Below are 19,771 nucleotides of genomic sequence, written 5' to 3' on the forward strand. Positions count from 1 at the left end.
GCTCTCACTATTTAAGAAAGGGGATGAGGTGCAAAAGGAAGGAATGACTTTGGGAAAGGATTTAAGAAAAGGATTGGGAGGTCTCCCTCTGATACATGGCTGCATAAAATGAAAAAAGACCCTTTGGCTTAACTCTCTAATATTGGCTTATTCTAAACCCACCGATTCAGCCAAGGCATCCATTTTAACATAGCTTAATCCAAAGCAATACAGCAATCACCTTCAAATGTCTGCCTAATAGAAGTGGATAATGTTTTTGCTGGAATGAAATGATAACCTTTGAAAATCCTCTAGACCCAGGTTTATTGGCAGGAAAACATATTTTAGGAGGAAACTTCCATCTTACTGAAGTAGTTTCAGTCCGAGACACAAAGGGTAGTCAACTGTTTGCCTGACGACTGTATGGAAGTGGTCATGTGCTTTCTTTTTAATACTCTATTTTCCAATGAGAGCACATTTCTTTTCAGGAGTTCATTCATTTAAAGAATCAAAATTAAAATTCCTCCTGAGCCCTGCTGGGCCAGAGATAAGCACTAGCTCAATTTTGCTCCTAGGTCCATTAGCTACATACACTGACGTGTGAGATTTGGATTCTTTGGATCTGATATTTATATATTATTCTTCAGAATGTTCAACCACCTTTCTGAAAACACATGAGGAAATTTTTAAGGAAAACAGAAAAATATGCTACTGGTTTGAGATGATCAGCAATGTCATTTCACTAATAAGAAGGCAGTGAACTCTCCATACAGCCTGGGGAGGGCACTGGACATTTCATTCATTGACATTTAGAACACTGGGATACCAAGTGGTACTCTAAGGGGGAGAGCCATCTCCAATATCTCCAAGTATTGTTCCAAATGATTGAAATACATCAAGTTTTTAGATCAGCTTGAAAGTATTATGGTAAAATTTAGAAGCTGTGTTGCTGCCATCATTGGGAACTTTGTAAGTAACCAAAAATTTCATGCACTAAGGAGATGGCCAGAGCTGGAAATATGATCCTGAGTAATGTTACTGATTAAATAGTCCATTTAATGGGAAAGCTGTATAGGACTGGTTTCTTTGAATATATTTCTATTCAGAGAAAACAGGGAGATTCCATTAAGTCCTGGCAAAAACTGAAGAAAAGGAGTCACTGTCAAATCCACTTTCTGTGAATGAAATAAAATTTCAGGGGATCATTTTGTGAAATGTCTGCCTAAGGAAAAAATCCTGGGAACTGGGAACTTTCAACTTTCTAAACTATTCCCCATATTCTAATTCTTTTCTATATTTTATATCATATATAAAAGTGAACTCAAAGGAAATATTGAAATATAGTTTTTTTATAACTCACTCTAATTTTTCTTGCTGAATATGGCAGGGAATGAAAAAGTAGACGAAGTTTTTCAAATTTACAGTTCTTCATACAAAGCATTTATTTTGTCTAACTATCCCTTAAATCCAGGGAGGCTAGGCTCGTTCTTAACCTCTAAGAAAAATATATAGATAGGGGTGTGTGTGTGTGTGTGTGTGTGTGTGTGTGTGTAAAGATTTTACGGTCTTTCTTAAAACATTTTCAGTTTTTAATTAAGCATTTATAATTTAAGACACATACAAAAACTTGCCTCTATGAGCCAAGTGTGAAAGAGTAATCCCATAAAGAGAATTATCCCATAAATACCAAGCAATAGGCATAAAAGAGGTTTAACACTGAAAATCAACTGTTAAATAAATAATTGTGTAAGTGGAAAGAAACCGAGCTGAAAATATAATTCATCACAGTGGCAACTAAAAAAAATAATCTATTTTAGAATTCAATATATAACTAGACTTCTTTCTATTTCATTTTCTTTCAAAGTATGCTTTGCTTAAGTGAAATAAAAAATAAAATGTTTGAGCCCACACTGACTAATTTGGGGGAAGTAAGAGGATGGCTCAGAATGTTCTCTGTAGCAGTAATATATCAGAAGAAAAATAATGATCAGAAGAAAAATGTTAATCCAAAACTAAGCCCTATGAATCAACCATCTGAAATTTGGAAATTACCCTAGAGAATAACTGGATATGTCATTGATCACAAGCAAAATTCCAGGAAAAGTATTCTGAAAATTGCTAAGCTTTTTGCTCATCCAAATGTGAAAAAGTTCTTAAATGTTTCAGGATGCAGATTTTACAACTTAATACAAAAAACTCAAATTGTCAAGTTATTCTTCATGTTGAGTCAACACCTACCTTTTTGTAGTATTTACTTTTTCTGCCCTAAAGAGAATGAATATGATCTTCCACAGTACACAGCTCTGTGTTACCTTTCAGATATTTAAAGTTAGAAAGTTATTTCCATCTATTTCTTTCCTCAGTAAGTGTTCTTTTCTTTGGAATGCACACATTGGTTTCATTTTTCACGTGGCAATTCCCAGAGTCTGTTCTACAAAACATTAATTCCATGAGATGGTGCACAGGCAAAAAATATATATATTTCTGTTATCATTACTTTTGGAAATTCAATATATTCTATTCTTCTTCTGGAAATGTCTAGTGGATATTGCTTGTCAAATATTCTGAGATATGCCAAAGTAAAGAAATAAAACTATTTAACCTAATATTTCTCTAAAATATTTGAAAATTGAACTTGTATTCAGTTAATAATTTTTGTTAATTCACAGAACTCATGGTTCATCAGTGTAAAAACATAAAATTAATCTGGTCTCTTAATTGGTCAGGTCTGCCACTTATGGATCCACTTCAGTTCACCAATAACTCTCTTAAATTGTGTTCCAGAACAGGGACATCCCTGGTGGTGCAGTGGTTAAGACTCGACACTCCCAATGCAGAGGGCCCAGGATTGATCCCTGGTCAAAGAACTAGATCCCACATGCATGCCACAACTAAGAGCTCACACACCACAACTAAGGAGACAGCAAACTGCAACTAAGGATCCTGCCTGCCACAACTAAGACCTGGCACAACCAAATAAATAAATAAATAAATAAATTAAAATATTTTTTAAAAAATTGTGTTCCAGAACAATATATAGTTTTCCACAAGTGGTCTTTTTTTCCCCAAGTTCAAAAAAATACCCTTAAAGAATAAACTGAAGTGCTATCTTACACCACACAAAAAAATTAACTCAAAATGGATTAGACTTGAATGTAAGATCTGAAACCATAAAACTCCTAGAAGAAAACATAGGTGGTAACCTCCTTGACTTAGGTCTCAGCAATGACATTTTGGATTTGACACCAAAAGCTAAGGCAATAAAAGCAAAAATAAACAAGCAGCACTACATCAAACTAATAAGCTCCTGCACAACAAAGGAAATCGTCAATGAAATGAAAAGGCAACCTACTGAATAGGAGAAAATATTTGCAAGTCATACATCTGATAAGGTGTTAACATTCAAAATATATAAAGAATTCACACAACTCAATAGCAAAAGAAAATTCTGATTAACAAATGGGCAGAGTTCCTGAATAGACATTTTTGCAAAGAAGTTATACAGATAGCCAACATGTGTGTGAAAGATCCGCAACATCACTAATCATCAGGGAAATAAAAAACAAAACCACAGTGAGAGAACTTTCCTCTCGGTCCAATCTTCCCGCTAAGGCAACAAATGAGCTGTTGACTGGAATGGTGAGCAGCCTTGCTGAGCATCAGAAAAGTGACCTAATAGAGCCAACGAGCAAGGACTAGAAAGTGAATTATAACAGGAGAAAATCAGACTTCGATGCAGAGGATGCTTGATGCATTTTTAGAAGCCTAAGGTTGTCACCCAGAATTTAATGAGAAACCAGCAATGAATGGATGGGTCAAACGTAATGCAAAATAGCTGAACCTGAATGTTTTACAAAGCTGTGTGGCTGACAGGGTCTTGGTGCTCCAGGCAAGGGTCAGGTCTGTGCCTCTGAGGTGGGAGAGCTGAGTTCAGGACTTTGGTCCACCAGAGACCTCCTGGCTCCATGTAATATCAAATGCCGAAAGCTCTCCCAGAGATCTTCATCTCAATGCTAAGACCCAGCTCCACTAAACAACCAGCAAGCTACAGTGCTGGACACCCTATGCCAAACAACTAGCAAAACAGGAACACAACCACACCCATTAGCAGAGAGGCTGTCTAAAATCATAATAAGTTCACAGAAAACCCAAAACACATGACTGGACACAGTCCTGCCCACCAGAAAGACAAGGTCCAGCCTCATCCACCAAAACACAGGCACTAGTCCCCTCCACCAGGAAGCCTACACAACCCACTGAAAAAACCTTATCCACTGGGGGCAGACACCAAAAACAACGGGAACTATGAACTGCCAGCCTGTGAAAAGGAGACCACAAACATAGTAAGTTAAGGAAAATGAGAAGACAGAGAAACACACAGTAGATGAAGGAGCAAGGTAAAAACCCACCAGACAAAACAAATGAAGAGGAAACAGGCAGTCTACTTGAAAAAGAATTCAGAGTAATGATAGTAAAGATGATCCAAAATCTTGGAAAGAAAACAGAGAAAATACAACAAAAGTTTAACAAGGATCTAGAAGAACTAAAGAGCAAACACACAATGATCAACAACACAATAAATGAAATAAAAATTCTCTAGAATGAATCAATAGCAGACTAACTGAGGCAGAAGAATGGATAAGTGACCTGGAAGATAAAATAGTGGAAATAACTACCGCAAAGCAGAATAAAGAAAAAGGAATGAAAAGAATTGTGGACAGTCTCAGAGACATCTGGGACAACATTAAATGCACAAACATTCGAATTATAGGGGTCCCAGAAAAAGAAGAGAAAAAGAAAGGGTCTGAGAAAATATTTGAAGAGATTACAATTGAAAATTCCCTAACATGGGAAAGGAAATAGTCAAGTTCAGGAAGTGCAGAGAGTCCCATACAGGATAAATCCAAGGAGAAACATGCCAAGACACATATTAACCAAACTACCAAAAATTATATACAAAGAAAAAATATTAAAAGCAGTGAGGGAAAAGCAACAAATAACATACAAGGGAATCCTTACAAGGTTAACAGCTGATCATTCAGCTGAAGTTCTGCAAGCCAGAAGGGAGTGGCAGGACATATTTAAAGTGATGAAAGGGAAAAACCTACAACCAAGATTACTCTACCCACCAAGGATCTCATTCAGATTCGACAGAGAAATCAAAACCTTTACAGACAAGAAAAAGCTAAGAGAATTCAGCACCACCAAAACAGCTTTATAACAAATGCTAAAGGAAATCTTCTAGGAAGGAAAAACAAGAGAAGGAAAAGACCTACAATAACAAACACAAAACAATTAAGAAAATGGTAATAGGAGCATACATATCAATAATTACCATTAATGTAAATGAATTAAATGCTCCAACCAACAGACACAGACTGGCTGAATCTATACAAAAACAAGACCTGTATATATGCTGTCTACAAGAGACCCACTTCAGACCTAGGGACACATACAGACTGAAAGTGAGGGGATGGAAAAAGATAGGCCATGCAAATGGAAATCAAAAGAAAGCTGGAGTAGCAATTCTCATATCAGACAAAATAAACTTTAAAATAAAGACTATTACAAGAGACAAAGAAGGACAGTACATAATGATCAAGGGATCAATCCAAGAAGATACAACAATTGTAAATATTTCTGCACCCAACATAGGAGCACCTCAATACATAAGGCAAATGCTAACAGCCATAAAAGGGGAAATCGACAGTAACACAATCATAGTAGGGGACCTCAACACCCCACTTCCACCAATGGACAGATCATCCAAAATGAAAATAAATAAGGGAACACAAGCTTTAAATGATACATTAAACAAGATGGACTTAATTGATATTTATAGGACATTCTATCCAAAAACTACAGAATCCACTTTCTTCTCAAGTGCTCATGGAACATTCTCCAGGATAGATCATATCTTGGGTCACAAATCAAGCCTTGGTAAATTTATGAAGATTGAAATTGTATCAAGTATCTTTTCTGACCACAATGCTATGAGACTAGATATCAATTACAGGAAAAAAATCTGTAAAAAATACAAACACATGGAGGCTAAACAACACACTACTAAATAACCAAGAGATCACTGAAGAAATCAAAAAGGAAATCCAAAAATACCTAGAAACAAATGACAATGAAAACACGACGATCCAAAACCTATGGGATTCACCAATAGCAGTTCTAAGAGGGAAGTTTATAACAATACAATGCTACCTCAAGAAACAAGAAACATCTCAAATAAACAACCTAAACTTACACCTAAAGCAATTAGAGAAAGAAGAATTAAACAAACCTAAGTTAGCAGAAGGAAAGAAATCATAAAGATCAGATCAGAAATAAATGCAAAAGAAATGAAGGAAACAATAGCAAAGATCAATAAAACTAAAAGCTGGTTTTTTTTAGAAGAGAAACAAAATTGATAAACTACTACCCAGACTCATCAAGAAAAAAAGGGAGAAGACGCAAATCAATAGAATTAGAAATGAAAAAGGAGAAGTAACAACTGACACTGCAGAAATAAAAAGGATCATGAGAGATTACTACAAGCAACTGTATGCTAATAAAATCGACAAGCTGGAAGAAATGGACAAATTCTTAGAAAAGCACACACTTCCAAGACTGAACCAGGAAGAAATAGAAAATATAAACAGACCAATCACAAGCTCTGAAATTGAGACTGTGATTTAAAATCTTCCAACAAACAAAAGCCCAGGACCAGATGGCTTCACAGGCAAATTCTATCAAACATTTAGAGAAGATCTAACACCTATCCTTATCAAACTCTTCCAAAGTAGAGCAGAGGGAGGAACACTACCAAGCTCATTTTACAAAGCCAGCATCACCCTGATACGAAAAGCAGACAAAGATGTCACAAAGAAAAAAAACTACAGGCCAATACCACTGATGAACAAAGATGCAAAAATCCTCAACAAAATACTAGCAAACAGAATCCAACAGCACATTAAAACGATCATACACTAGGATCAAGTGGGGTTTATCCCAGGAATGCAAGGATTCTTCAATATATGCAAATCAATCAACGTGATAAACCATATTAACAAATTGAAGGAGAAAAACCATATGATCATCTCAATAGATGCAGAAAAAGCCTGTGACAACATTCAACACCCATTTATGATAAAAACCCTCCAGAAAGTAGGCATAGAGGGAACTTACCTCAACATAATAAAGACCATATATGACAAACCCACAGCCAACATCATTCTGAATGGTGAAACACTGAAACCATTTCCACTAAGATCTGGAACAAGACAAGGTTGCCCCCTCTCACCATTATTATTCAACATAGTTTTGGAAGTTTTAGCCACAGTAATCAGAAAAGAAAAAGAAATAAAAGGAATACAAATTGGAAAAGAAGAAGTAAAACTGTCACTGTTTCCAGATCACATGATAGTATACATAGAGAATCCTAAAGACACTACCAGAAAACTACTAGAACTAATCAATGAATTTGGTAAAGTAGAAGGATACAAAATTAATGCACAGAATTCTCTTGCATTCCGATACACGAATGATGAAAAATCTGAAAGAGAAATTAAGGAAACACTCCAATTTACCATTGCAACAAAAAGAATAAAATAGCTAGGAATAAACTTACCTAAGGAGACAAAAGACCTGTATGCAGAAATCTATGACACTGATGAAATAAATTAAAGATGATACAAACAGATGGAAATATATACCATGTTCTTGGATTGGACGAATCAACATTGTGAAAATGACTATACCACCCAAAGCAATCTACAGATTCAGTGCAATCCCTATCAAACTACCAATGGCATTTTTCACAGAACTAGAACAGAAAATGTCACAATTTGTATGGAAACACAAAAGACCCTGAATAGCCAGAACAATCTTGAGAGAGAAAAACGGAGCTGGAGGAATCAGGTGCCCAGACTTCAGACTATACTATAAAACTACAGTAATCAAGACAGTATGGTACTGGCACAAAAACAGAAATATAGATCAATGGAAACAGGATAGAAAGCCCAGAGATAAACCCACACATATATGGTCACCTTATCTTTGATAAAGGAGGCAAGAGTATACAATGCAGAAAAGACAGCCTCTACAGTAAGTGGTGCTGGACAGCTATATGTAAAAGAATGAAATTAGGACACTCCCTAACACCATACAGAAAAATAAACTTAAAATGGATTAAATACCTAAATGTAAGGCCAGACACTATAAAACTCTTAGAGGAAAACATAGGCAGAAAACTCTGTCACATAAATCACAACAAGATCCTTTTTGACCCACCTCCTAGAGAAATGGAAATAAAAACAAAAAGAAACAAATGGGACCTAATGAAACTTAAAAGCTTTTGCACAGCAAAGGAAACCATAAACAAGACAAAGAGACAACCCTCAGAATGGGAGAAAATATTTGCAAACGAAGAACTGACAAAGGATTAATCTCCAAAATATACAAGCAGCTCATGCAGCTCAATATCAAAAAGCAAACAACCCAATCCAAAAAATGGGCAGAAGACCTAAATAGACATTTCTCCAAAGAAGATATACAGATTGCCAACAAACACATGAAAGGATGCTCAACATCACTAATCATTAGAGAAATGCAAATCCAAACTACAATTATGTATCACCTCATACTGGTCAGAATGGCCATCATCAAAAAATCTACAAACAATAAATGCTGGAGAGGGTGTGTAGAAGAGGGAACCCTCTTGCAGTGTGGGTGGGAATGTAAATAGATACAGCCACTATGGAGAACAGTATGGAGGTGCCTTAAAAAAGTAAAAATAGAACTACCATATGACACAGCAATCCCACTACTGGGTGTATACCCTGAGATAACCATAATTCAAAAAGAGTCATGCACCACAATGTTCATTACAGCTGTATTTACAATAGCCAGGGCATGGAAGTAACCTAAGTGTCCATCGACAGATGAATGGATAAAGAAGATGTGGCAGATATATACAATGGAATATTACTCAGCCATAAAAAGAAACGAAATTGAGTTATTTGTAGTGAGGTGGATGGACCTAGAGTCTGTCATACAGAGTGAAGTATGTCAGAAAGAGAAAGCAAATACTGTATGCTAACACATATATATGGAATCTAAAAAAAAAGAAAAGAAAATGGTCCTGAGGAACCTAGGGGCAGGACAGGAATAAAGACATAGACATAGACATAGACATAGAGAATGGACTTGAGGATATGGGGAGGGGGAAGGGTAAGCTGGGATGAAGTGAGAGAGTGGCATGGACATAAATACACTACCAAATGTCATACAGATAGCTAGTGGGAAGCAACCGCATAGCACAGAGAGATCAGCTCGGTGCTTTGTGTCCACCTAGAGGGGTGGCATAGGGAGGGTGGGAGGGAGACACAAGAGGGAGGGGATATGGGGATATATGTATGCATATAGCTGATTCACTTTGTTAATACAGCAGCAACTAATACAACAATGTAAAGCAATTATACTCCAATAAAGATGTTAAAAAATAATAAAAGTACTCATCATGAGAAAAAAATTTGTACCTACATATGGTGATGAATGTTAAATGGACTTATTGTGATGATCATTTTGCAATATATGCAAATATCAAATCATTATGGTTTACACCTTAAATTAATGAATGTTATATAAATTATATATCAATAAAAGTAATTTTAAAAACTTAAAAGAATGCCATTTTTCTAATTCTGTGTAATTCCTTTAGAATAACCTAATATTTCATAACTTTTCGCCAGCTTCTTAACATCACTGGGTCCCATAGTGCTTGTAATCTACTAAACCCTTCATCTTATTGATGAACTAGAATTAGGCTCTGTCTCCTCAACAATCTGTGTGTACAAGACTCTGTTATTTATTCGTGCTAAATTTCACCTTTCAAATTTTGTCCCATTTTTATGATTTTTGAATTTTTTTCACATGGTATTGTGCCATTCACTCCATTCCTGGTCCTCTTGGGTTTGTGTTTTCCTCCTATCTGTTAGACATGTCTTCCATGATTTTGCCCACGTTTTATGAAATGCTGAATATAACAGACTACAACACAAAGACTTGTAACTAGTATCTACAACCCTCCCTCGAAATTGAAATTAGTCCAGGTCTCAATACTCTTGGGGTATAGTTGTTTAACTAGCAATAAAAGCACGTTTGTCATATAGCACTGACTATTGTCCATAAGGATATTTATAAGAATCATAAAATGTCTCTCTATAAAATACCCACACATTTTACTATCTTTTGCCCCCAACCACCCACTTCACCACAATGTCTCTGGTCAAGGTAACAACCAAGCTCTACGTAGCTAAAAGAATACTTAATTTTCTGTCCTCTTCTTACCTGACTCAGCAACATGTGACAGGGTTGATCACTCTCACTTCTTTGATTCACTTTCTTTACTTGCCTTATAGGCACACATTGTTCTGATTTTTTCCTATGAAACTTGGAAGTTCATCATGGTCTCGTTTTTATGGGAAAAAAATCTGAAAAAGAATGGATATATGGTTCCTTCTACTTCCACTCTTAAAATCAGAGTGAACTAGGGCTCAGTCTCTGAACATTTTATCCACCCTACCTACCCCTGTTGGTATTACCCAGGCTAATGGCTTCAGATTCTTTCTATACATTAATAATTCCAGAAAGTATTTGTTCTTTTCACACCTCTACTCAAACTTCAGATTCATATTTCCAACTACCAACTCAATATCTCCACTTCAATATTTAACAGGCATCTCAAATAGAATATTTAAACCAATCCTCCTCTCCTCTCCTGTTCCTCCCATAGTATTCTGTATTTCAGTTAACAGTAAATCCATCCTCCTAGTTGCTTGTGCAAGAAGTACTGATATATCACCTCTGATTCCTTTCTTTGTCTTATACCTTATGCCCAACATGAAGCACATTTTCTCAGCCCTACCTTCAAAATAAATCCAGAGTCTCACCACTTCTCAACATCTCCATTAGACTATCACTGAGCAAGTCACTGCATTCTCTTGCCTGAAACATTTCCATCTACTAATTGGCCTTCGTACTCCAATCTTCACTCCCCTAGTGATTATTCACAATGCAATAGCTGAATGACCCTGGTAAAATCTAAGAAGAATCATGTTGCTCATCTGCTAAAGTTATCCAATAGTTTCCATCTCACAGTAGAAGCCAGTCATTATAACGGTTGGCATGATCCCACATGATTTTGCTCCAAAATTATTTCTCTGACCTTATCTCCCGTAATTCTGTCTCTGAAACCTTCTTTCCCAGGCACAGTGTTCTCATACCATCTTTTAAGTATGACAAGCATACCCAACGAGTTATTGAAACCTGGTCTTCCCTTAGCCTAGAATGCTCACTTCCTTCAGGTCTTTGCTGAAATATCACTTTCACAGTGAAGCTTCCTCTGACTACCCTATTTAAAATTGTACTTTAGCCGCTACTCCTGCCCAAGCACCTTTATCTGCTTTTCCCTATTTATTTTCCTCAGTAGTGTTTATCATTATCTGGCATAGCATTATATCACTTGACTATTTTGGTTTTTGTCTGCATGACTCAATTAGAATTAAATTATATTATGGCATTATTTCTAGTTTTGATTATTATTATATCAACAACAGTTAGATTACTGCCTAGCACATGGCTCTTAATATATACTTGTTAAATGAGAAAGAAAATAAAGTGAATAAAGGAAAAATAAAATACTTTTGTTTTTGTACTATTTGTTTTTAGTATACCTGTTAGAGTTACTAATGATTGTCTTTTCATCTTCATTAAACACTCTGCTTAAAATTTTGTCTATAAATATGCTTTTAAATCAGTAATACCTATATTAAATATTGCTCCTTTTATAAAAGTAGAGATGCTTGTTCTAACTTCTCTTCCAGTCTGCCTAATTTCTCAAGGACGATTGATGTCATGAGGTCTTCTTTAGGAAATTTTAATATTCTACGGTAAGATTCTTGTAAATGTGAAGATTCAAACTTATTTGAAGTGGCAAGGAAATAATTTTCTCTGTATGTTCCAAAATTCTTATCCATGTTGGTTCTATAATTTCCACTTTGAAGAACTTTCTCCTTAATAGGGAAAACAAAACAAAATCAGATTTAAGTAACACTACTTTATTATTATTGTTGTTGTTGTTATTAGATCATCTGCCTAGCAGTATGCAGAAGCAAAAAAAAATCTTTTGATTTTCCCAATAAATGGGATATTTAAAAGGCATTAACTTAATCTCTGTTCATTTTTGATCCATAGCTATTGTCTTACTGTTTATGTATGTATGGTACTTGAACAATTACTCTGAATGTTTTCCTCATTCAGTTTATATTGGATTGTCTAAAGGACTACATTTTTCTGCCTCATTGGAATCTTTTGTAATGGTAGCTTTACTCATGTGATGCTACAACTTTTATAATTTCCTACCCTGAAGTACAAGTTATCTTTTATTTAAATGGTGAAGTCTGCTTTCCCTTAGTTCAAGACAGTAAGTATATCCTGTGAACATTTCCATTGCTGATAATACAAGATAGTCATTTCCATGCCATCAATTCATATCAATCTATCCTTGGTAGTCAAAATTAAGTGCCCAGTAGAGGTTCTCTATTTTAACCTTCTGAGAGATTAAACTATCACCAAGAGAATTATAAATATTAACCAGGTGCTGTCTTTTTCATAATAAGACTTCTAGTGAATTCCCATAATTACTCTGTCTTGGCGCTACATCAACTTTGTAATCTGTTTTAGGAAACAGTCATCCACATTACTTTTCCTTTTATGTGCCAGGCCATTTATCATCTATTTTTATAAGAAATATTCCATTTATTTCACTTTTTTTGAATTCACTCAATGTTTACCAATATTCTTTTATAATCACTTTTATGGAGTTCCACACAAGTATAGAATTTCTTGCAATTTGATGTCTTGCTTCCATTTTTCTATTCCTTTTAGATAAGCTAGGCTTTTTCACTGCCATACTCCAGTCAAAATTTCCATCCCACAAGTTTCTGGTGATATCTAGGAAACTATGTTGTTTCTTTATGTTAAAGTTTTTAATTCACTTTATTCTCTCTTTCTCTCTTCTCTCTTCATCTCTCCCTCACCAGCATCAAAGATGTCCTTTCCTACTGTTTGCAAGTGTTAGGAACTTAACCTTTCAACTTCATTTTCCTCATCTGTACAGAGGAATGATAATACTGATCTCAAAATATCAATACATTTGTGAAGATTAAATGAGATAATGAGGGCCTAGTGCTCAACCTATCTTGGTGCACAGTAGGTCTTCAGTAAGTACAGCTCTCATTCCTGTGAAGCCAAGTCTGTATAAGCCATCCTTCTCATCTTCTAGTGGTAAAGGAGTTTGCATCATCATACACACAGTGGTGATGACTGATTACCTCTATTTTTGTTTAATTTGACTTTCTCTGAAACCCATGCTCATGGGGAATGTACAGCCACACAAGTTTTCTTTCTTTTAAGAATATAAAATAATAAACTTAACTAGAGGGTCATTGAGAAATATAGATATAAGAAATGCAAATTCTGTGGGTCAGAAAACATTTTGGATGAATGTTTAAAATCATTTGCAAAATTATAGGAATGGTTATTTTATTCATCATCATTCATGGTATTTTATAAATATCTAGTAAAATTGAACAAAATACACTGAACACTTTTAAGATTTTTCTCAATAAATATCATGTAAAATTTTTGACATTTCCAAAGCTTTACCTCTCCAGTTATACATATGTTGGCTGAACACTGATTTCTGAGTAGGAGAATAAAGAAAACTTAATATTTTAGCCCCAATAATATTTGAAAGTTTGACCAATATATACAAAATATTACTCTGAGTATACTTTATTTTTTTTATTTTGCATTATCAAATACTAATGATAGTTTATATATGTTTTCTCATACAAAAATTAAACATTATTAATTTTAGATGTTGGTGATTCTTACAATTACAAAATTCTCTTGACATAGAAGTGTGTGAAATGAAGTTAATTCAATCTTCCACAGAAACCCAGCCATACAATCTGCATAAGACTATTTTGCATTGAGGAGTAGTTTTCAATCTGAATTAGTCAGAAAATTTCTTGCCATCTCTTATTTCCTATGAAAATATAGTTTATATTGGTTGAAACATTATATTTATTGAAAGGTTAGTCGACAGTGAACCATATGAACAATTTTTAACACATAATTTTCTTTCACTGACCTTTTATTATTACCTGATAAATAAAACCAAATATGCATTCATTCATTCATTCGTTCACTCGTCCAATGAACACCTAGAAGATAGAGTATTATGTTTCATTTAATTTTCTTTGCAATATTAATGATCTGCCTAACTTTTTTCTATTTTTTATAACATTATGTGAGAACTCATTCAAAAATATCTTTAACACGTTTCCCTCTACCTTTCCATCAAACTACTTTAAGTTTGTCCAATTATTTTTGCAAATTAAAAGAAATCCTTAAAATGCTTGTATTTCAATATCGGCAATTCAGTTCATATTTCTATATTGGTCACATTTTGCATTGGTACCACTATTTTAAATCTTATAATAATCAGACCACTTTAAATACATCATTTTGTAGGTAGTGACAATTTGTTTTATTTATCCAGAAGAGGGGCTTTAACACCTGTTAGTTCAAGTGAGCTGACATATTTAAGGCTTCTTTCACTCCATTAATGGTTGCATCTGACTGGAGCAAGAATGATGGCAAAGATCTTGACCTTGAAACAGTGGTTGAATTAAAGGATTCAAGTGGATGATAGAAGTTGTGGCTGGGTTGCAGTGAGGGCCAAACAATGTGGGGATAAATGCTGCAGGGGGCAGGGGCTGAAGTGTTATGTGAGATGGGTGGCAGGGAGTAGCAGTGACCAAGTGCAGGGGATGACCCGCTAAGAAAGTGGGGTGTGCAGGGATGATGGTTGGAGTCAGAGGTGAAAATGTGAATGGATTAAAATGTGGCTGGGAAAGAGGATGCAGATGAGCTATAGGGAGGTGACTGCTATGGGCATTTATGGAAGCAGAAACAAAATGCTGCAGGAACGTGTGGTGGATGGTGGTGATAGAAGCCTGCTGGTGACCTGGAACTGTCTGTACAGCGGAGGCTGGAGAGAAGGCAGTGGGCCCTGCAGCAGGCACAACTCGAAGATGCTTTGATAGGAGCTGTTTCTGCATATGCTGCTGGGCTTGTAGCTGTAAGAGCTTATATTTATCTATTTCATCAGGAGAAAATGTTATGGGCTGTTGAATTAATGGGGGAGAGAGAGATTTATGACACACTTCTAAGTCATCTGCTACTTTGTCATGCTTCTGCATAGTTCTGTCATAGTAAGAGTTTATATTCCCCTCTACCTGATTCATATGCATGCTTACATCCTGTAAGTCTAGATTTATTTGGTCCTCTTTGGTCTCTATTGAATCAGTAACACCAGTATATCTACTAGATGAGAAAGCACCAGGGAAATCTTTTGGTACTGGGTCACAGCTTTGAATAAAAGGTTGGACTTCACTAATTAATGATTTTGACTGTTCTTTTGTTGTTGGATACTTTTTCATGTTTGGTAACTGAGACTCTGCTACTACGTGAATTATACCTTTAGAAAGATGATCGTCACAATCAGTGTCTACTAAAACAGTAAAATCATTTGTCTGGGAATTTTTGACTTTGTCTTTGTCAATAGTTCTTTGCATTACACTGCCTTTATCCTTTCTTCTTCTACTTGTGTTCTGTACTTTTTCAGACAAAGGCAATGCAGGTCTGTTACAGCCTGGTGGTGTAAATTGCACTGTGCATTGGATTTGTGAAGGAGCCTCTGATTCATTTTTACAGCTGTTTGAAGAGACCTCAAAATGAGTTGATTGTTCCTGACATTTCTTGGCTTGTACTCTTTCTAAAAGACTTTTGGCTGTCAGGGGAGTCCTCTCTCCTTCTACAGTGTTCAACTCTGTGGTTTCTGAAGGGCTGCTTGAACAGTTCTTTAGAAGACAGCTGATATTCCCAGAGTTACACTGCATGGGTTTTACTTTTTCCAGATCACAAATATGAGGGCTGTCCAAAGACTGTTGACTTCTTTCACTTTGATTTAAGTAATACATTTTCTCTCTTGAGTAAGAGCCCCATCTGCTGTGCTGAGGTCCCTGGCAATTAGGTGGGTTTTCACTGTTTCCAGCACAAGAAAACCGTGAGCTAGAATCACAATGGGTGATTCTCTTGGATTTTGGCCCTGAAAATTGTTGATTTTCGCCCAGTTTATATTTTTCTCTGCAGTGGCCGTAACCATGTTTTGAATATTTTTCATTTTTAACTGATTCCCACAACTTGCAGCCCCTGTCACTCTGGGTTGCAGACTGTGGGCAATCACTCTTTGCTAGCTCATCAGATAAGAAGAGACAGCTGTGCTTGCGGCGTTTCCGTTTGTGCCTTTCGACTGAGTTGTGTTCTCTTTTACAAAAGTAGAGCAAATTACCTCTACCATGACCACTGGACTTATGCTTTGAACAAGTACTTCTCAAGCTGGATGTACTGCCAGGGGTTGTGTTTGAAGGGCTAGAACATGTATTCAGAGACACCTTTGGAGAACTTCTCTTGTAACTTGCTTTTCCACATCCAGAAACCCTGCTGGTCATCCTGATGTAGTTACTATTCAAAATTACACTGAAGTCCTTCCCATGGTCACTGCGGCCCCTTACTGTGTAAGGACTAGAATTCCAGGTGAATTTATTCCCATCTTCAAAATCCAAATGAGGATCACAGGAAATCAGTTTATGTTTTTTAGTCCTAGAGATATACGGAGAGAAAGATAGGCCCTCATTTGCATCACTTAGAATTACCCTCTGGCAGCTTTGCCAACGGGCCCTTGAAGGTTCCTTAAGTTCATTATCACTATTATTATTCTTTCTTACACAATTCTTTAGAGAGATATCAAGGTAAGCAGGCACTTCAGGATTTTTCATTTCCAAATCACTTGCACTAAAATTATGTTCACTCGCGCTGGGCTCAGAATTGTTGTAGCCCAAATTATATTTTCTCTGGAAATTTTCCCAATCTGGATTAGCTATCATCATCTTTGGTTTCAGAGACTGATTATCTTCTTGGATCAGTTTTTGTTGGTCTTTAATTAAACCTGAGACTTGGTTTTCCATTGTAGTCTTCATTTCTGAGGGCCCTTTCAGCAATTCTGTTTTTAAGTCCTCTGGATCATGGCTATCCTTTGTGTTTCGAGAAAGCTTAAAATCAAAATATAATGGGTTGCATCCATAAGAGATACAGGGCTCTGTTTTTGTAAAGAGAAGCAGTTCCGTAGGCCATTGGAGAGTGGTATGGCCATCCTTGCTTTGTACGTGGAGATAAGGCAGTGGTTTGGACTTCACATCACGGGGATATGCCTCTCTTACAAGACTTTGTACATTTCTGTTAACTCTTTCTATTTTATCTAATGATTTTTCTTTCTTCTCCTTTCTGGAGTTGGGATTCAGATGAACTGTACTGCTTTGTTCACTTGGCTCTATTGATGGAAGCTCATCCAAACATTCAAATATCCTGGCATCACTGTGCTTGTAAATGTTTGGTGGGCTGGAGGAAACATTTGCTTGGCATGAGTGATTACTGAGGTTTTCTGAAGTGTTCTTCAGTGTATTTCTAGTTTCCTTTGCTCTGCTGGAAGGAGTAAAATCCACATCTGAAAGATGAATGTTAGATTTACTGAATGAAGCATGAATGCCAATCGAATCTTCTAGTGTTTCATCAACAGAGTCATTTTTGTCTTGCAAAATTTCAGAACTTATGGAGAAGGTATTGTGTAAAATACTTTCCAGATGGCTTGATAAGATGTTTCTATCTTTTTCCTTAGTGAGGTGTGTATCTTCATTTGCAAACCTGCAGCACATGCATTTCTCTGCGGTTTGTTTTGTTTTATAGATGGGTGACTTGTTACAATCGTGGGTTTCTTCTGTGTTCTCACTGAAAACTGATGCTGAAGATTCTAATTTTAGATGCACTTTTTTGGAAAAAGAAAATGACACTCCTGTCCTGTGATTTGCATTGCTAAGATTTGAGGATGTTTGTGGTACCTGATTTCCAAACAAACGTCTGTCCGTTTGTAACTGGCGTTGATTTGGTGTGGTGGACCGCTGTTTATCAGGAATGCTTCTGGAGAGATTCTTTCCTTTAAGGAGAAAAGCACTCTTCATGCACGATACCTTTCTGCCACTCTTAACTGGGAAAATTCCTTGCTGGAGTTGCTTTTCTATAGCTACCCTGGGGGCTTTGTATGCTGGTCCATTTCCAGAAACACTGTAAATAGAATAAATATTTAAATGATTAAGACATCAGATTTGAAATCTTACCTATATGTGAACATTTTATAGTGTTTGATGATGGGTTCTGATACTATTTATGAACTATGTCTATTGTAATGTAACAATTTCACTATGCCTATATAACTCAGTATATCTATGTTTTATAGTGGCAATTTCTAAAATGCATCTCTTAAGTGGATTCTTTTGAAATTAGCAAAAAGCAATAGCAGATGAATATCTTATGCTAGTGCTGCAAAAGAAAATAAACTATCGCATTTACATCACATTATGTCCTCCAGAACCTACTAATTCTTTGGAATGCAGATTTAACATTATTTTGCAAAGAGTTCTCCAATCAGTGCCTTCACCTAAATAGAAAATAAAATGGAATTAAAAGTCACTTCCAAAGCATAAACTTATCTCTTTTATTTGCTTTTTTTGTTTAAAATTCTAGCATTCTATAATTTTTGTTTCCTCAGTCTTAAAATTCTTTCATGTTTGTTTCCTTTTGAAACAGGATGCTTAGTTCTTTCTTTATGATTTGTCATTAATTTGATCAATTATAAGAAAGTAATACACATTTACATGCCATCTCAATATCTTCAATTAGTCTGAAATCCTTTTTTTTTAGCTTCTTACTCACCAAAATATTTTTCTTCTATCTTTTTTTTGCATATATGTTTTATGTTTTAACAGATTTTTAAAGATTATTCATTCTATTGAGCTTAATTCAGTCAGAAAACTGGAAAGACCCATACATACAAGAGATGAAACTCTTCAGATTAAAATTGCCTCTAATGTTCTATCTGTGAAACCCCTACGACAAAACAAATCTTATTGGAGGGAAAGCAATACAAATCACATCATTTTGAGTTGGCTTTCTTTTCCTTTTTCTTGCTTTGAGCTGGCTTGCTTTGAGCTGCTTTGCTTGTTTGCTTTGAGTTGGCTTTCTTTTCCTTTTTTTTTTCACATTCTTGGATGTGTTTTGTTGGCCTTTTTCTATTTTCAAATTTTACTTCACTTTTATGCAGTCATTTATTGCTTGAGTAAACAGTACTAAAACAACTGATATCTTTTCCATATGTAGGTTAAATTCTAATGGGGAGGAGTCCTTTCCTAGCCCTCCATCTGAGAAATTCTTTCTTATTGCCTTTACTTAACTATTCAGCCAACTGTCGTAGAACTTTGGTGTCACATTCCTTTTGTCCACCAAATTTCATGTACATTGCTTCACTGTCTTTATATGTTTACTATTACAGAGACATATTTAACTAGCCTCCTTTTATTCATACTGAAACAGATCTGCTCATGTATTTATATGGTTTTGTAAATTTTCCTTTTTATTTATATATAATGTTTTTTGTTATATTTATTACATACAACAAATTATGTATATATATATACACATAATATACCAGGCCATAGTTACAAATTGATTTCTTTAGGTTAATTTTTGCCAGTATTTCTGGGCACTTTCAATTCAATTTTCT

At 35.6% G+C, this 19,771-nt stretch overlaps 1 protein-coding gene across 1 annotated transcript in view; it reads right to left on the reverse strand.

The window, feature by feature from the left end:
- The window catches only part of ZNF804B (zinc finger protein 804B), a 53,245-nt gene that overhangs the window by 21,981 nt on the left and 11,493 nt on the right, over positions 1-19,771 (reverse strand). The window contains exon 2 of the mRNA XM_082398212.1: positions 1-18,276. This exon is cut by the window's left edge and continues 21,981 nt beyond it. Within this exon, the coding sequence (XP_082254338.1) occupies positions 14,652-18,173 (3,522 nt within the window). The 5' untranslated portion in view covers positions 18,174-18,276 and the 3' untranslated portion in view covers positions 1-14,651. The remainder of the gene's footprint in view (positions 18,277-19,771) is intronic.

This window comes from Balaenoptera borealis, assembly GCF_965194805.1.
Source record: "Balaenoptera borealis genome assembly, chromosome: 7".
Taxonomy (NCBI): domain Eukaryota; kingdom Metazoa; phylum Chordata; class Mammalia; order Artiodactyla; family Balaenopteridae; genus Balaenoptera; species Balaenoptera borealis.